At 41.6% G+C, this 19,223-nt stretch overlaps 1 protein-coding gene across 3 annotated transcripts in view; it reads right to left on the reverse strand.

Annotated features, from left to right (window-relative positions):
- RBM25 (RNA binding motif protein 25) overlaps positions 1-19,223 on the reverse strand; it is a 73,233-nt gene that overhangs the window by 20,566 nt on the left and 33,444 nt on the right. For all 3 annotated transcript variants that reach the window (XM_073610120.1, XM_073610121.1, XM_073610119.1), the window contains exons 7-13: positions 18,656-18,844; positions 15,254-15,316; positions 15,066-15,152; positions 11,453-11,733; positions 10,976-11,150; positions 2,934-3,023; positions 2,774-2,847 (exon numbers count right to left, since the gene is read on the reverse strand). In XM_073610120.1, coding sequence (XP_073466221.1) covers positions 2,774-2,847; positions 2,934-3,023; positions 10,976-11,150; positions 11,453-11,733; positions 15,066-15,152; positions 15,254-15,316; positions 18,656-18,844 — 959 coding nt within the window. The remainder of the gene's footprint in view (positions 1-2,773; positions 2,848-2,933; positions 3,024-10,975; positions 11,151-11,452; positions 11,734-15,065; positions 15,153-15,253; positions 15,317-18,655; positions 18,845-19,223) is intronic.

Here is a 19,223-nt window from a genome sequence, read left to right on the forward strand (position 1 = left end):
CTTATACTTTAGGACTTGAGTTTCAACAGGCATGCCGTTAAGTCAGTGACTGAGCTGCAGGATTGAACAGGGGGCCTTGACCAGTAAGTCTGGCCTGTTTGAAAGCGGCCAAGGGTTGTTTTCCAGAAGTCTGAGCATGTCTGTGTACAATGTTCTTCTGGGACAAATTGGTATGAGAATCACTGGGACACTCCCTTTGTCTTGCACAGCAGTTGAGGGAAGGTCAGCAGAGGGAAGTCATAAACCAGTTCAAATCAAGGCCAGAAATATCCAGAGCATCTACTGTGAAGGCTAGAGGACCTCTGCCTTGGCCATGAATTGTTTCAGCTTGTTGAACCTGGAAGCCTGAATGTCCACAACTGCATTTCCCATTGAAACCTTTCTTGTAAAGGAACTGGTACAACCTCTCCTCGCGCCCAAAGTTGGTGCAAGGCAGTCAAATGCCCCTTCCTTAGGTCTGAAGCTGGCAGAGTTGATGGTAAAGAGAGAGGGGGAAATTATTTTTTGTATCCTTTAAAAAGATATAACATTCTTTCAGCAGTTAAACTACAGTCTTCACAGACTGCAGATTAAACCTTAGTACCCACATAGGGGTCTGCTTTGGTTGTGTGAAATTAGGCAAGTGCAAACCACATCAATTAGTGTGTCCACAATGGAAAGCATTTGGTGCAGGCCATACCTGGCATCTCATAAGCATCAGGGGAAAAAAAAATCCTCTGCTACAAAACCAATATCCTCAATACTTTCGTCTACATCTTTGGCAAAGGTGGTCATGCTTCTGATTCATGAACAGAGCCAGGGGGAAGAGAGGATGCTATAATTTCTAGCTTCTAAAACCTGAAGGTTCTAGTAGTGAGGAGGTTTAAGTCAGCAGAGGGGAGCAGAGGGGAGCAGTGTTGATATAGGACATTGCTTTAGGACAAGTGAACAGCTATCAACCCTGAGTGTTCTGTGTCTCCTGTAGGCCATCAACAGAATCCATGTTATTCTTCCCTTTTATCCTAGCTCCTTTGCACCTGTGTCGGCCATTCATAGTGAGGGAATCCCAAGCGGGTACACATGGTGTACGATTGCAGAATGGATGGCGTTTTTCATATCCAGAGAAGGCACCACTATAACCCAGGCACTTAGTTCCTGTGGTATTGCCTTTGTAAAAGATGGCTGCAGAAATGCAGCAACGAATTGAGTGTGTTCTCAGCATAACAGGCATGTGGAAACATGTATTCTAGGAGGCACGATGCAGTTACCTCATCCTTATGAGATAAAAAAAAAAAAAAAAAAAAAAGGTACAGATATAAGATGATAAAACTTCATACTTACCTGCTCTGTGGTTTTGCACAGAGCAGCCCCGATCCTCCCACCGGCAAATCTGGCTTCTCCAAGGGACCCCACAGCAAGCTACTTGCTGTATGGGCACTAGTGCATGCTCACTCCCAAGCCTTGCTCTGTACTTCCATAAAACAGGGCTCAGCCCCCATCCCCCCTCACTGGTTGCGATTGACAGCGGCAGAAGCCAATGGCTCCTGCTGCAGCATCTCAGCCAATGAGGAGGCAGAGACCTGGGAGAGCAGCTGCTCTTGTGCACATCGCTGGATTGGGTTAGTATTAGGGGGGCTGCATGCTGAAGGTTTTTTTTACCTTCATACATAAAGGTAAAAAACCTTCAGTCTTTACAAGCACTTGAGGTGCAGATGGGAGTGAAAAACACCAATATTAAATGTGCTTGTGGTGAGAAGCGCGAGACACAAAATGACAATTTTTTTAAATAAAGGGATTAACTCCCTATCCTCTGCTCACTAAACTGCAGGGTATGCTATGCCCTGCAAATTAGTGTTATTTAATTGCAAGGAATTATAGTCCATTATACATGGAAACCTTATCCAAGCCACTGGGCCTATTAAAAAGGTACAGACACCATCAGTCACACAGAGTATATAGCCCTGAAAGGGGTCTTCAGGGTCTGGGAACCATAGAAATGAACCACAGCCCTGGACCTGTAATAGCACTCTGTTGCTAACTTCAAATTGCCTTTTGTGCCAAGGTAAGCACTAAAATGAGGATCCAGTGCCCAAAGCAAACATTACAGACTGGCACCACAGTTGGAACCTGAGAAATCCTCTGTAGTACACACCGAGGGGATAACCGATCTAGAAACGGTTAGGTTGCGCAAGGTAGTAAGCAGTCAGTTGTTGATAGACATTTCAAGTGGAAAAAAAATTCAATGGTTTTAAAAAAGAAAGCGCTCTCCAGAGGGGAACAAGTCAATTAGGAAATTAGGAAAAAACTAGACCCTCACAGAGTGGGAGGGGTTATATGTGTAGTTTCTAGGGGTGGCCCTAGCAAAAGTTTTTGCCAATATCGAGTCGCCTAAAGGTAGCAGCATATAACCTCTGGTCTAAAAATACAAGTCCAGTGTGCTGTATGATTACAGTAAAAAGCTTTCTAAAGGCATTGAGCTGAACACTGTAAATGTTCCAGGATTGTTAAAAGTATTTTTTAATTCTTTTGACATCACTTCCATGTAATTAGCTTGAGCAATGTATGGTCCATTACAAAGTCTCCGATTCTGCATGTAGCACAGGACATTTCCTTTTTTGAACAAAATGGGTTTGAGGGTTTTTTCCCTTACATATGCAAAACGCTAGGTGCTGTGTAAAGCACCAATGAAGACAGTTACAGGCATTCTCCATAGCATAACATGGTTGTACTGCAAGCACTATATACCTGTTTATATAATGGACTGAACTGACTGCATGTAATTGTGTTAAATTACCTGTAATACTTTGGATCATCTCGGTCGTCATCATAATCTTCCAAAAACTCCTTCAACCTTTTGGCTTCTTTTGCCTATTATAGGCCAGGTAACAGAAGATTAGTTGCCATAAAACAAATTAAAATTAAGAACCTGGGTTAGACAACCTTACAAAACATACCATGTCCCTTCGTCTTTCCTCCTCCCTTTCTGCGTCTTTCTCGTAATCTCTGGCTTTTTTCCGCTCTCTGATTTCCCAGTTTTTGAGACGCTGAAAAACCAAGAGGCAAAATTTGTAAAAAAAAAACAAATAAAAATACACCCTTTAAAGTGCTTATAAAGCCTAAAAATTTTTTTACCCAAATGCATTTCTTACATAAGATGAAAAAGGTTTAGGCATCAGTATCCCTTCACCATGCCCACCTGCAGCTCTTCTCTCCCCTCAGTTCCTGGTCTCACTTGCATTGCTGAGGGAGGGGGAGCCACTGCCCAGCTACGAGGGAGCGGGGGTTGGGGGAGGGCGCCTGAGTCCCGTTGTCTGTCAGTAGATGCAAACAGTGAGGCACGGTGAGTGACCCCACACAAGTGCCCCCATTGAAAGCAGCTTTCTACGAGAACACTTGGTGGAAGGGAGAAGCCAAGAGCGCTAGCGGGAGAACCGAACAGAGGTGGTTTGGGGCAGCTCAGGTAAGTACTATCCGGATTACGTTTTAAAAAATAGAGAGATTTTACAATCACTTTTGGTGTATTTTCTTCTATCTACACAATCTTGAATTGTAAGTTAAGTACTTATTTTAAAGCAGAAGTATAGGAATTGAAAAAAAAAAAAATATATATAAAAAAAAAAAAAAAAAAAAAAAAACACAACATACATACTCATCAGTGTGATGCTACAGCTGCCCCACATCGGGTTCTAAGACACAGAAATCAGCATTCACATGATAACCACTGGTAACTCAGGTCTCAGTCTGCTCAGAGTGACTGTCAGTCATCACTCACCGCTCTGCCCCTCCAGCGCTCAGCCGTGCGCTCAGAGATGGAGCCAGCAGTCAGGCAGAAGGGTGGATCCAGACAATATGGTTGGGATCCTTCCAGAGCCTGAGGCAGCTCATTACATCTGCTATGAGAGGGCAATAGCCCACTATCAGCTGAGTCACAGAAGAGCAAATGTAAGCGCACTTCCTTTGAATCATAAGAGAAGTATGTCCAAAACAAGCTTTTGCCATACTTCTTTTTTACAGTGGGTATAGAAAAGAATCCCCCTCCCCTTTAACATAAATAACATTCTGTTGCTTTGCAGCCTGAAATGAAGACAGACATTTTTTGTTTTATCCAGCTGTGTAACTTATAACATTCAAATGAAAGATATCAGGAAAAAAATAAATTCAACAGAATCGCACATTTCAGTCCCTGGTAGTGCAACTGAAGCAAACAATCTGTGGGTGGCAAGGCACTATTAAAACATCTCCAGAATAAAGTTGGACAGGCACAAGTCAGGAAACGGATACAAACAAATTTCAAAAGCTTTATCAATGCCTAGAAGCACAGTGAAGTCTAAGAAGTGGAAGGTATTTGGTACAACACAGACCCTCCCTGGATCAGGATGAAAACTGGACAAAAGAGCCAAGAGGCCTAAAGCAACTCTGAAGCAGTTGCAGGAATTTATGACAGAGTGGTCATTGTGTGCATGTGACAATAATAATCACAAATTCTCCACAAATGTGGCTTGTTTGGGAGGGCTGAAAGAAAGTCACTCAAGAAAAGCCACATCCAGTCATGACTGAGCTTTGCCAAAACGCACCTCTAAGATTCTGAGGCAACATGGAAAATCTGAGTTAGATTTACTGGTAACTCATTTTCTAGGAAGTCTTCCAGGACAGCCTCTGAGACCTAGGGCTCTTCCCTCTAGACAGGAAACACGTACCCCATTCAAGATAAAAGGCGGTCCTCAAGGACCTTAGGAAGGCACTGGAAGACAAAAAACACAATCACCACAGAATGATAAAATAACGCCAGAAAAAACATGGAGTGGGAGGGGAATCCTGCTGTCCTGGAAGACTTCCTAGAAAATGAGTTACCAGTAAGTCTAACTCAGGTTTCCCCCAATCGTCTTCCAGGACAGCCGACGATTCTCAAGAACTTACCATTTAGGGTGGGACCACCGCCTGGAGGACCTTACATCCAAACGCCTGATCTTTGCTTGCAAGCAGATCCATGCGATAATGCTTCGGAAAGGTAGAATAACTGGACTAGGTCGCAGGTTTGCATATTTGCTCTGGTGAAGCACCAGCTCTCTCTGTCCATGATGCCGACAAGGCTCTGGTTGTGTGCGTTAACGGAGACGGGGTTCCCTGCCGGCTATACATTTCCGCAAGAACTAATTTAATCCATCTGGCTATAGTGGATATAGAAGCTTTTGGAACGTTGGGTGCACCGGCAAAAACTACAAATAAAGATTCTGACTTTCTAAACGCTTTAGAAAAATTAATGTAACATAAAAGACTTCTAACTAATTGAACAACTCTTCCTTTTAGCAGAAGTGAAATATGAAGTGGGTAAAACAATATCCTGGGAAATATGGAAGGCCGAGGATAACTTTGGGAGAAACACAGGATCTGTCTTAAAGTGGATGTAAACCCATTTCCTGAGATTTGAGCTAAGCACATACATCTGCAGGGTTTTATTATCGTTCTCCAAAGCCCCAAGTCCTGTGGCTTTCTCCTGCTCCGTTCTTCCAGTATCAGCATGATAACTTCTGACAAGTTCTGACCTTTGGTAAAATCAGCCTGAGTTTGTGTCAGGGCAGGTGCTATAAATAGATTAGCAGACAGCTGGTCAATTAGCAGCACAGCTCTACAAGTCTGCAGTAAGGCTTTGCAGCATAGAGAACCATAACCTTTTGGGCCAATAAGGGGCCAACCAAGATGATGTTGGTCTTCTCTGAGATGAATTTCCAAAAGAACAGAACTTCACTGGGGAAAAGGCAAACACAATGCTGAATCCCCAAGGATTGGCTAAAGCGTCTATTCCTATCGCCTGATCCCGCGGATCTAGAGAAAATAACTTTTCAACCTCGTTCTTTTGGAATGCGAAGAGATCCACTTCTGGTATCCCGTATTTCTGTACGATGGCTTCGTCCTGAATCAGCCGCTGATGACTGAGGAAGTCAATGAATTTTGAGACCCCTTGAGACTGAAGCCAACTTCAGTTCTGTAACGCAAAAATGCTGTTTGCGATTGCCTGCAGCCGCTGACTCCTCGTACTAATCGTGGTTACATTGTCCAAGCGGGTCTGAAGATGAGAACCCTCCAAGCTTCTTTTGGGGACCAAGTCCCCTGGGCTACTCTGCTTCCCCGATGCACTCCCCAACCGAAATGGCTGGTATCGTGGTTAGAACCTTTGTCTGCGATTATACCGGTCGGGTTGAGCTTGCTGCCTTTGGCCACGAAAGCATCTCCAGCTACTCGTTTTCATTTTAGATTCCAGGAAGGCCTTTTTGTCCACAGTACATTCCAGCACCTCCTCTAGGCCCGATCCAAAAAGATGATGCTGCAAAGGCGTAGTTTAGACGCCGAGTCCTCTGTCCATGTTTTTAGCCACAGGGCTCATCAGGCTGAGTTCCCCAGGGCAGCGAATCTGGCTAACTTTGACTGACTTTGCCAAGGCATCCAAGTTACCTGCTGCCTTAACCACTTAAGGACCGAGCCTCTGAGATTTGTTGTTTACAAGTTAAAAACATTTTTTTTTGGCTAGAAAATGACTTCGAACCCCCAAACATTATACATTTTTTTTCCTAACACCCTAGAGAATAAAATGGCGGTTGTTGCAATACTTTGTCACACCGTATTTGCGCAGCGGTCTTACAAGCGCACTTTTTTTTTTTTAAAAATACACTTTTTTGAATTAAAAAATAAGACAACAATAAAGTTAGCCCAATTTTTTTGTATATTGTGAAAAATAATGTTATGCAGAGTAAATTGATATCCAACATGTCACGCTTAAAAATTGCGCCCGTTGGTGGAATGGCGACAAACTTTTACCCTTAAGAATCTCCATAGGCGACGTTTAAAAAATTCTACAGGTTGCATGTTTTGAGTTACAGAGGAGGTCTAGGGCTAGAATTATTGATCTCACTCTACCGTTCGCGGCAATACCTCACGTGTGTGTTTTCATATGCAGGCGCTACTCACGTACGCGTTCGCTTCTGTACACTAGCTTGGCGGGACGCATTTAAAAAAAAAATTCTTATTTTTTATTTTAACTTTTATTTTTGCACTTTTTTTTTTTTTTTAAAAGAACAAAGTGTCACTTTTATTTCTATTACAAGGAAAGTAAACATCCCTTGTAATAGAAAAAAAGCATGACAGGACCTCTTAAATATCAGATCTGGGGTCAAAAAGACCTCAGATCTCATATTTACACAAAAATGCAATAAAAAAGAAAAAAATAAATTTTGTCATTTGAATTAAAAAAAAAAAAAAAAAATAGCCCTTTAAGAACTATGGGCGGAAAAGATGTTTTGATGTCTCCTCCGCCCTGCAATGGTATGGAAATGGGTGGGCATTGGCCATCTTCTCCTCACTCGTCTCCATACCACACATAGAAGAGGACCCGATCGCCTCCGCCGACGGCTCTGGTAAGCGGCGGAGGGCACTGGAGGGGGGCCCCTCTCCCGCCGTCGATAAAAGTGATCTTGCGGCGAACCTTCCGCAGAGACCACTATTATCGGAAACTGGCCTGCCCGCTGAAGACGAGGATACCAGGGTTATGGCAGCTAGCTGCTGCCATAACAAAGATAGAGGTGTGAGAGCTGGAGACACTGCTGGTTATACACCTCCATATGGCGGGTCAGAGCTTATTCCCACAGTGGTCTTCTCATCCCTTGTGTAGGCTGACTGCTTGATTGGTGATCCACATCCACTGTGTGCAGCTTGCAAGATACTTTTATTCTCCCCTTTCTTTTCTTTTGGCATTTATGCATCAATTTTGCTGGAGGTGTGGAAGCACTACATAACTGCTCTATGTAAAACGATCCTGGAACAGCACCTTGTGAAACACTTCGCCAGCTGGTCATCCAAGCAGGAGGCTGATGTCTTTTCCCAGCAGTGTGTCCTGGAGTATTCCTGTGATGATCCACTTCTACTAAGCCTGTTTTGACCCCCTCTGAGTAAGGGCGGTCACAGGCTTTTTGGTAAGCCTCCATTTTTACCATTAGGTGGTGGGCAGCACTGTATGGTGGAAAACTGATCCCGGATCCTGTATTGAATTTTTACACATCACATTTTTGGACTTTATTGATTTATTGCTTTTCTTAAGACTTAATATTTTTTGAGCACTTAATTACTGTTAATTTCTTATCCTTGATTGGAAATCATTTACTGTGGTTTATTAATTTAATTAATTGAATAATTGATCTATTATCATGCACATATGTTTTTGTCATAAGTCCAGCGCTGCACTTTCTATCTTTACATTTGTTCTATGTACCCTCATATCGGGGTTATAGTGCACAGCAGCAGGACCTTCTTCACAATTTTTTATTTTTAAAATCTTTTCCTTTTTTCACGCACTGAGCGCAATTCTTTTTCTTTATTTCATAACAAAGATATCCCTCTTCAAACAGCCAACATATTCCAGCGTGCGGCAGTCCGGAAGTGGTTAAAAAGCAGGTGGGAATGATTTTAAAATCTGTTGCCTTGAGGTCCCAGCCGACAAGTGTGGCTGAAGCTGGGAAAGCCAACACTCCAGATTTCTGTTAACGCAAGTTGCCATCAAGGCTGCTTTTAAGCTGACAGAGGTAGAATCCCAAGCTCTGCAAAGTAGGACATCTCCCCTTTTGTCCATCGGGTCCTTTAGAGCCCCCATATCAAAGGCCAAGTTAGATTTTTTTTTTTTAGAGATCTTGGAGAGGTGTGCTTCTAGCTTTGGTACTTTATTCTAAGGTTGGGAAGCAGCTTCCTCAAAAGGGAACCTTTTCCCACGCAGAGCTTAGCCTAGCCTCACAAACAGCACATTTTCTCTTGGGGGGCATCACCTCAGTCTTATCCTGGGCTTTAACCTATGTTAAGATATGAGACAAATGCAGAGTATTTAAGGCCCAGCCCTATCCCATTACACCTCTGTGCAGTGAAAAAACAAAAAGGTGCTACTGACAGCTGAGACTATACCTTACAGCCTATAGCCCAGTAAGAAAAAAATCCCCCCCCCGGTACCGCAAAAGGGGCCTGACCTCCAGCTTACATGAGAGGAGCTGGTGCCTGCTGTAGCAGATTCTCCTGCCTGTGAGGGTACAGGGTTGTCCATGTCGCTTCCTGAGTGTTTTATTGCAGCCTCGCTGGATCACACTCCAGCACCAGTAACCCAATTTCCTGCTGTCTGCGTCACTTTAAGAAGCCGGAACCACGAGCCTCCGGCGCCTGCTGATGACGTCACTTGGCCGGACTGTATGGCCTATGCAATTTCCTGTTTAACCAGCATGGAACACATAGGCCCCCCACCGGAAGTGACGCCACACTCTTCCTCACACAGCAAGGCATGCTGAGCCGGCCAGGACACACAGGGGGAGCAGGGAGTCAGCCATCAGCAGTCCACTCTCCCCAAGGCAGAAGATGCACAGCCCTGCTCCACTTCTCCAGGGAGGGATCGTGCCAGGCAAAAAAAAAAAAAGGTACAGATTAAATTTTACAGGAAGCTCCATAGCCAGCCTCTGTGACCTAGAGCTGTGGGTCTGGAGGGACCGCCTTTTATCTTAAATGGGGTACGTGTTCCCTGTCCGGAAAGGGGGAGCCCTAGATCACAGAGGCTGTCCTGGAAGACGATTAAAGAAAAAGGTGTTCTGGTCAGATGAGACTTAAGTTGAATTGGCCTCAACACGAAAGGATAGCAGAACTCAAATACAGCTCACCATCCAAAAAACACCATTCCTACAGGGGTGTTTCTCTGCAGCATTAACTGGAGAACTTATCGGGGAAGAAGGAAAAATGGATGGGGCAAAATACTGTCAAATTCTTTAGGAAAATCTGCTGCACTTTGCCAGAAAGTTATCAACGGGAAGAAGGTTTACCTTCCAACAAAACAATGACCCAAAACACACAGCAAAAAGGACCACAGAGTGGTTGGAGAAAAAGTTCATGGTTCTTGCATGGCCTTGTCAGAGTTCAGACTTAAAAGCCAAAAACTGTGGAATGACTTGAAGACTGCAGTCCAAACGGTCACCATCAAATTTAACTGGACTTGAGCAGTTCTGCAAAGAGTGTGCGAATATTACAAAGTCTAGATGAGCAAAGTTAGTAGAGACATATCCCAAAAAACAAAGGCCTTTTTCACACTCGGGCAGGGGGTCCGTTAGCTGCACTACAGGTGCTATATTTAGCACCAAAACGCCTGAAAAACGCCTCAGTGTGAAAGGGGTTTAAAGGCTGTAATTAAAGCAAAAGGTGGTCTTTTTCCAACTTCGTGATTCTGATTATTATTATTTTAATATTTTTCTGACAGGTTGGTGTTCTTTCACTTGAATGTTATAAGTTGCACTGAGTAAAGAAAGCTGCATAAAACAGTAATTATTTTCTATACCTACTGTAAACTAATATCTTCTACACATTTTCTACAGATTTGCCATGATACAAAAAGTAATACATAGTAATAAAAGTGGTTTCCAATAAGTTCCTGCATTCAGTTTTTACACAACCATTAGATTCTAAATTTTGTTTTCAGTGCTTGGAATACAGGTTAAGGTAATGCTGCTGCAGAGTTACTTTAGTAGTGTAATAGTGTTTAGTTTACCTGTTAAGGTTACATTTTAGGTTGCGTTTAGCACTCATTTTGTCACATTTGAATCCCTTGCTGTTATGACAAGTTCTGATACTTGTGAGTAATGCTGGAGCATTATGTTAAGCCAAGACTCCTCAAAATTTCCAGTAACACACCACTATTATGGGCTGTTTCACTGGCCAACAGGAATATGTAGGAGGAAGCAAAGGACACACAAGCTTCAAAACCACCAGGAAATGCCTGCCTAAGATGCTTTAGGTATGTGGAAGCACCTTTATATGCCGGCACTTTATTATATCTACCACAGTTCATAAGGGAGGGTTTAGAATTTACAACTCTTGCCTCCAGAAACCACTGTCCAACACCCTGGGTGAGGAACTAAAATGTTAGATTTTTAAGTCCTGTCCACTCTCCCCTGCCCCCTATAACTCCAAGACTTTTGCATGCGATTACCTCTTGATATGCAGCTTCCTTTTCACGCAACTTTCTTTCCAGTTTTCGACGTTCATAGGCTTCCTCTTCATCTTCTTCTCTGTCTCGCTTTTTCTCTTTATCTCTATCTCTATCTCGTTCTCGCTCTCTTTCACGCTCCCGTTCTCTCTCTCTCTCCCGGTCTCTGCTTTTCTCTCTTAAAAAAAAAAAAAAAAAAAAAATCAAAGGGGGGGTCTCACAATTGTGAATAAATAAGAAGCAAAACCCAGATAAAACCTCAAGTTTTCCTACAGACAGACATTACTGAGCTGGGCATGAATCCAGTATTGATTTCCCCACTACATTCAATCTGTATATTTAACCAGCATACATTTATAGCCATGCACATTATCAAAGCTTATGTGCTGTAGATAGTGAGAATGTCATGAAATCATCCCCCAGATACTATTCCATCAGGAACCACTGAACACTGCAATAAGCAATATTTTATGCCCATACCTTGATCGGCTTCTGTCTTTACTGTGGTCTCTCGCTCGTTCTCTCTCCTTCTCACGATCTCGTTCTCTATCACGATCTCTGTCTCGTTCTCGGTCTTTATTCCTATCACGATCTCGTTCTCGCTCTCTCTCTTTCTCCTTCTCACGCTCTCGCTCACGTTCTTTATCCCTTTCCCTTTCCCGTTCTCTCCTTTCTCGTTCCCGTTCTCGCTCTCTTTCACGCCGCTCTTTCTCAATTTCTATCCTCTCCTTTTCCTTTTTGCCCTTTTCTTCCTCCAGTTTCTATAAAAAGAGATAGAAAGTATTAATTCACTGAGAATGAAAGCAAGGGATCAAAAAGAAAAAAGAAAAAAGACAATCAAAATGTGTAGCAAAAAGAAAAAAGGCACAAGACTAGATTCCGTGCAAGAAGTAAAGTAGCTACAAGGAACAGCAATCTCCAACCATGATTTCTGTGAGGGGACTTGGGCTTAAATTAAAGCAGCACTTCATATTTGAGTGAAAAAAAAAACTGAAGTGATGTGCAAGCTAATAGATACTATGTGAATGAAAAATGACCGGTATTCAAGCATCTGCTTGTTTCAGTCTATTATTCAAAAAAAAAAATAAATAAATAAAAAAGCTAAACTATTTTATTAACAACTTAATATTGGAATGGGTTCTATTAAAATAATTTTATTAGAATAGAGCTTACCTGCTGAAGAAGCTGCTTCTCTCTCTGCAGCTGTCACTCTCCGATAACACTAACTGCTCTGGATTAAATCGTTTCCCATGGATAAGTGTGGTGGGTGCCATGGAAAAGTTAAAGCTACTCCTTCAACCAATAAGCTCAACTGTAATACAGCCACTGAAGCAAGGGAAATACTACATACGTAAAAACATTTGTGCTACCCAAGAAGTAGCCCAGCCTGACCTCTTAAATAAGAGAACCTGTAACTCCTATCTATATTCTCACAAAGAACAACCGAAAGGCAAGAGGAATGACCTGAGGCTCAATATGAGCTGGTCATATGATCACTATTAAATTGTACTGATGGATGAGATTTTTTAGTTATTTGCTTTCAGTTTAACACCCACTAGATCTTTTATTAAAAATGGCTACATAAAATGATCACATTTTGGAAGGAGGGAAAAAACAAACATGAAATGCTGCTTTGGAGCATATAAAAAGAAAAAAAAAAAAAGTGTGTACCAGCTAAGTACACAGAGTGGGGTCAAGTTGTACAAGAAAAAAAAAAAAATTGGTGGACATCGATTGAATGTAATGGCAACATTTACCTACAGCAAGACTAAGAATTTCAGCACTTACAAATGTTGGCAAAGCTCTTCACAGAGGTGATGCTAAACTTAGAAACAGTCAGGAAGGTTGGAAATCACTTGCAACATGGAATCTACTGGGGTAATCCATTCGTTCCATAGCAATGGCCAAAATATCAGTTTAATGTGGAAAAAAGAAAAACAAAAGTGTCTACGCCCAGAGTACCTTGAACACATTGGGAACAAGACATCCAAAGATCATATATTCATCCTGGTTAGCAATTGTTTGAATTAACTTACAGATGATGAGCTAGGACATGGCTCTCCAACACGGGATTAACTTTGCCTACAAGCTATGATTCTGGGAGGAAGAGCAAGTACATTTTCAAAGACAGACAAGACCATTCTAGGGCACAAATATTTTACACTTCATGGCATTTTTTAACAAATACTTAAATCCCTCCAATGGCATGTTTTTAAACATCACTGAAATGAAAATTTAAAGTAAACTACTGCAATACAAGCATAGCAAAACAAATTGTTTTTAAAAATAAGGCAATAAAATAAATTCTTTAAAACATCTTACCTTTATACCCAGCTGTATTCGGAGTCCAGGAGGAAATTGTGTACAGGTGAAAGGGACAGAAAGGTGAAGGCCTTCACAAGCAAATGTATGGGGCCACAAATGCAAGGTGGTTAGCATAGTGTGTTTTAGTGTTTTGCAAAGGTTACAAGGACAGGCATAAATGGCAAAGGAAAGGAAGGGAGAAGGAGAGTTAAAAGTACAAAGTGCTTCACACCATGGATAACCAAATTTATTTTATGTTATAGGTCTACATTAATCATTGCCATTTGGGATATTTTAAGCTAAAAAAAAAAATAAACTTACCTCTTTCAGATATTAAATTGAAAAGTTAAACTGAACCAGCATAATCAATACTTACATTACATGCACCAGGTTTCATGGAATGATCCAAAAATATTAGAAGGAAATTTTACCATCTAGGAACTAAAGGGTGATGTTAAGGGCTTTTTTGCAATTAATAAGACCTTCTGCCAGTCAGACAAAAAGCAGTATGGCAATCTATGGTAACAAATGTAAGGAAATAATTTGCTGAATATGCTACTAGGGCCCAATTAAATTTACTTGCACTTTGTTAAAGGAATGTGGGGAAAAGGGAAAAAACAAAGGGACAGGAAGTATAACCAGAGAGATAGAGGACTTAAAAACACTCTTACCTTATTGTCTTCAGATTCATCAGTGCTGTAAATGGACACCCCCTACATTACTGATACCCTGACAGCCCATAAGGAGGCTACAGTGTTATTTTAGACAGCCCTAACACAAACATGCAAAGGTTCACTGTGCTCTGGGAATTGGCTCTGGGAAAAATCACAACAGAGCATTTAAAATGAACAACCTATACCCCAAATTAATCAAAATGCCATTTGAATTATTTTCATTTATAAAACAAAAACAAATTTACATAATTCGAACCTTTGAGTGAAACTAAACCCTGAGCCTATAAAAAGATACCATACTTACAGAGTGCCTTTCAGGCAAAAACAGGTTCAAACACTACTATCACCAAAAAGTCACAAGATTTTCTTAGTTAATAAGGACATAAATAAAGCCATATCAATTAATGGACTCAAACTAAACAGAAAATCCTTCACTGAATGGGTTAAGGACACTGGGAGCCTACTATGTATATATTATACACTAGCAAAGCCAGTTGCCACTTTGCACATTTTTTTTCAGAGGGGGTATCCGAAATATATAGAATAAAAACAGGAGCTCATACTTACATTCATATTCCATGTTACTTTCCAAGCTGTGAGTTTCATCTTGCATTAGTCACCATATGATCTCTATCATAATGGTGGGGGTCAATGAATAGATTAGCTTTAAAGGGAATTTACAATTCTTCCATGCATCTTAATTGTGGCACATGTGGAAACCACTCATCTATTTTTAATCACTAAAATGTGTGTAAAAAGCTTTGAATTTTATCAGCTTTTTTTTTATCAGTGAAGTGTGATGGTGTTACAGATATGACAATGTATGGTAGTAAGATTAATTTAATCAAATGTTTAAATGCTGTATGTTTCAATTTGGAACACAAGTGTGTGAGACTGTTTGAATTTCTTGCGGCATAGCATATCAGCTGATAAACTACCATGAATTACTTTGTTCAAGCTGAACAATAATAAGAAAGTATATACATATACCGCTCAACCTCAATGCCTGCATTCATCTTCTCACATATAGGGATGATGCTTGTGCTACAACTATGTGGTTCTTCAATCTGAAAAAAGCACGTTCTTTTAAATGACAAAACAAAAGTGAAAATTACCTTGTGTGTATCTCTGAATTTACTGATCTCACGAGAAATAAGGTCTCTCTTATCTTCCTCCATTTCTATTGCATTTATGTCTTCTTGCTGGAAAAATTATCAGTGATTTTTTTCATTTAAATTTTTTATTCACTGGGTCTAACACAGAGACAGAGAGTTGAGGTATTAAAGTAAAAAAGAGTTATTACCTGATAACCCCTTTTCCAGTTATCGTCCAGGACTGTCGACAGAAGAGAGATGGCTCCACCCACCTGCAGGAAATAAAAGACTAGATAGTTTAAAAAATGGCCTCTAGGAGGCAGCAACCTCAGTAGTAGCAAGATAACTGTACTTTTAACCATAGAAATGCCCAGGACATCGACAATGCTCTAGTAGAGTGCTGTGATCCACAGGGGGCAAGGCCTGGCTGACAACAGTAAGTCACAGTGATTTCCATGCTATAGAGGCTTTCTATGCCCTTTTTTATTTGCTGCAACTGTTGAGCAGACTGAATAGAGGCTTTCCTGAAATGTCTGATATGCTTGACTTGAAAATACATCTGCGAACATCCAGTGAGGCAAACTATTTTTGGGTTTGCGGTATTTTCTTCAGAATGACAGTAAGGCTCCTGGGTTCTGTGGAATTTAGTGTCCAAACTGGTGAGGGAAGTGTGATGCATTTTAAGGATGACTGTCTTGAAGCAGGGCATAAAACCATACTTTCACTGAAAAAGCCTGGAGTTCAGACTCCTCATGCTGACATGGTGGCCAATAGAAGTCAGTTTCAGGGACGCCTCTTCCTTTCGTTCAAGAGAGCTTTTGGACATATGGTCTAGTATCAAAGAGGTCCAAGAGGGTATCATCTAACTCCAAGGAGGAGAGAGTCTGTGAAATGCTTTGAAGAATCTTATGATCATAATGTCTCTAGCCAGGTTCTGTCCAAGTATACTCATAATACTGTGAAAACAGAAAAAAGGAGAAAACAGACTTTGAAGGTTGCCACGATTATAGTGGCAACCTTCAAAAGTCTGTTTCCTCCTTTTTTTGCTCAATTATAACTGGATGTGGTGTCACGTTCTGCAATATGTCTCAAATCCCCCTTTTTTTTGTAATATACTCATAGTACTGCTACCTGCACTTTAAGGGTACTACTGATGGCAAGACCCTTATCCGGCTTCCCTCTGAAAGAAGTCTTGGGCAAGAGCAGTATCTGCTGGGTTGAATATGTAGTGCTTAGTCCAAGCAGAATACTTATTCCAAATCTTCCTGTAATCTACTGTGGCGACAGGCTTCCTGTATTACAAGGGGATGGGAATTAATTTGTCTGTCCTTTCTCTGAGAACTTTCCTTACACGATCTAGGCCAACAAATGTAGTTCCCTAATGTGTGGGAGTAAGTTCTGTTTTTGGGACGGGTCAAGTCTGAGAGAAAGGATCATTTGACATGTGCTGTAGAGCCAAGAATCATGTCCTCTGCAGACACAGAAAGGTTATTAGGCTTACTTTATAATTATATAGGCTGTTCTCCTGTACTACTTTGCCCAGGAGAGCTGCGATATATCCTACATGCTCAGGAAAGTCTATCTGTAGGAGGCCACAGCATCAGACTAGGAGCTGAAAGATCCCCAGGTGGGGCTGCCACCTGAGGGCTCAGGAGATACATAAAATAGTTCTCAGAGTCCTAGATGCGAGTTGCTATCAATGATTCAAGGCTTTTTTTTCGACACATCAAAGCAATAGGATCTGCAGTAGTTCTGAGAGATTTGATTTCTTCTTGGTGATTCAGGTATGTGAATGCTGTAGTGTTTTCTGAGAGAATCTGCTTGTTTCCTCCAGATCTTTGTTTTAAAGATAAACAGGGATTTCTCCACTGCTTTAACCTGCCTTATGGTTGGACACAGGGCTGAAAGCTGGGGCATACATTTGCCTTAAAGTGGATGTAAACCCTCACATATATCCAGTGAAGTGAACAGCCTCAGATGATACACAGAGATGAAAAAAAAATCTCCCTACATAGGTTTTACTTGTATATGTGCTGTCTTCAACTTTCTAGACTGTTTCGAAAGTGCAGGTCGTGTTAGAATTTTTTCTTCCTGTTCCACCACTGGGCGTGGATTCTTGGCACACGCTTTGTGACAGCTGATTGGAGAAAAGGCACACACACCCTCTCAACATAGGCAGAGGAAGGAAGAAATGTGCAGAGCTGTGCTGTGAATAGACCAGCTGTCTGCTAATCTATTTCTATGCACCATCCCCAACACAAATATCAGGCTGGTTTTATGTCGGTTGTCGGAAAGCTTGTCAGAAGTTATCATGCTGATAACAGAAGAACCAAACAGCAGAAAGTAAACGCTACCGATAGATGTGCCCAGGTCAAATTTCATGAATGGGGTTTACACCCACTTTAAAGTCTAAAAGATGTGCCCACTGGGAGCGCTGTACAAACTGTACAGCCATGGCCAAAAGTTGAGAATCACACAAATATTAAATTTTCACAAAGTCTGCCGTCAGTATTTTCAGATTTTTGTCAGATGTTACTATGATATACTGAAGTATAATTACAAGCATTTCATTAGTGTCAAAGGCTTTTATTAACATTTACATTAGGTTTATGAAAAGTCAATATTTGCAGTGTTGACCCTTTTTTCAAGACTTCTGCAATTTGCCCCGGCATGCTGTCAATCATCTCTGGGCGGGGGGTTTGTTCACCCGCCTCTTGAGGATTGACCTCAAGTTCTCAATGGGATTAAGGCCTGGGGAGTTTCCTGGCCATGGACCCAACATTTCTATGTTTTGTTCCCCAATCCACCTAGTTATCACTTTTGCCTTATGGCAAGGTGCTCCATAATGCAGGAAAAGGCATTGTTACTCACCAAACTGTTCTTGGATAGTTGTGAGAAGTTGCTCTGGGAGAATGTCTTTGTACCATTCTTTATTCATGGCTGTGTTCTTCGGAGAAATTGTGAGTCCACTCCCCTGGTTGAGAAGCAACCCCGCACATGAACCGTCTCAGGATGCTTTATTGTGGACATGAGACAGGACTGATGGTAGCACTCACCTTTTCTACTTCAAGGTTTTTTCTGGATGCCCCAAACAATTGGAAAGGGGATTCATCAGAGAAAATGACTATTCCAGTCCAATCCTTGTACCTTTTGCAGAATATCAGTCTGTCCCTGATGTTTTTTCTAGAGAGAAGTGGCTTCTTTGCTGTTCTCCTTGACAGCAGGCCATCCTTCAAAAGTCTTTGTCTCACTGTGCGTGCTGATGCACTCACACCTGTCTGCTGCCATTCCTGAGCAAGCTCTGCACTGGTGGTGCCCCGATCCCACAGCTGAATCAACTGTAGGAGAAGGTCCTGGCTCTGGATGGACTTTCTTGGGTGCCCTGAAGCCGCCTTCACAAATGCAGTGGAAATGTTTTTTTATGGGATTAAGTTCGTTTTCATGGCAAAGAGGGACTTTGCAATTCATCTGATCGCGCTTCATAACATTCTGGAGTATATGCAAATTGCAATTAAAATTTTTTTTCCCCAAAAGACAGTTCACTACCACTCTAAGCCTGTATCAGTTAATTCTACTTACAATGCAATGATAAAAAATAGTTAACCACTTACCGATAGTTCTTCTTTCTTATCCTTTCTTTTCTTTTTGGCATGTGAGTCAGCGTCCAGAGAAGGGGCATTTAGCTCACTGGAATACTCTTTTATTAAGAGTTCAATTGCACCTTTAATGATTCCATCTCGTCTTTTTGTTTCTTCGTCAAGGTCATCATCTTCCTCTGCTGTCGATTCAGGTCGGGGAGTCTACATATGAAAATAGACATTTCTTAAGGCTGGGTTCACACTATTGCAAATCGGATGCGGGTTTCCCTTGCTGAATGCAGCCATAACTGAAAATGCATTACTCATTAGTCATCACCAGCTGCAAATGGTTAAGAGAAAAGGCACCCATGGCTCAAAATCTTCGCACCTGCTTTATATGTTCTAGTACAGGGAAGAGGGTTAGAACCTGTAAAGTGCTTTCTTCTTAAGGGCTCATTCATACCAGATGCATTGGGGCTATGCTGGCTGCCATCACAGCCACAACATAAATAAGGCTAGAAGCCCTGCTAACAATGGTGTCAGTTCACACCACTGAACCACTGTGGTGTTCGCTGAACAAAAAAAAAAAAAAAAAAAAAAA

Source organism: Aquarana catesbeiana, linkage group LG13 (genome assembly GCF_042186555.1).
Source record: "Aquarana catesbeiana isolate 2022-GZ linkage group LG13, ASM4218655v1, whole genome shotgun sequence".
Lineage (NCBI taxonomy): Eukaryota > Metazoa > Chordata > Amphibia > Anura > Ranidae > Aquarana > Aquarana catesbeiana.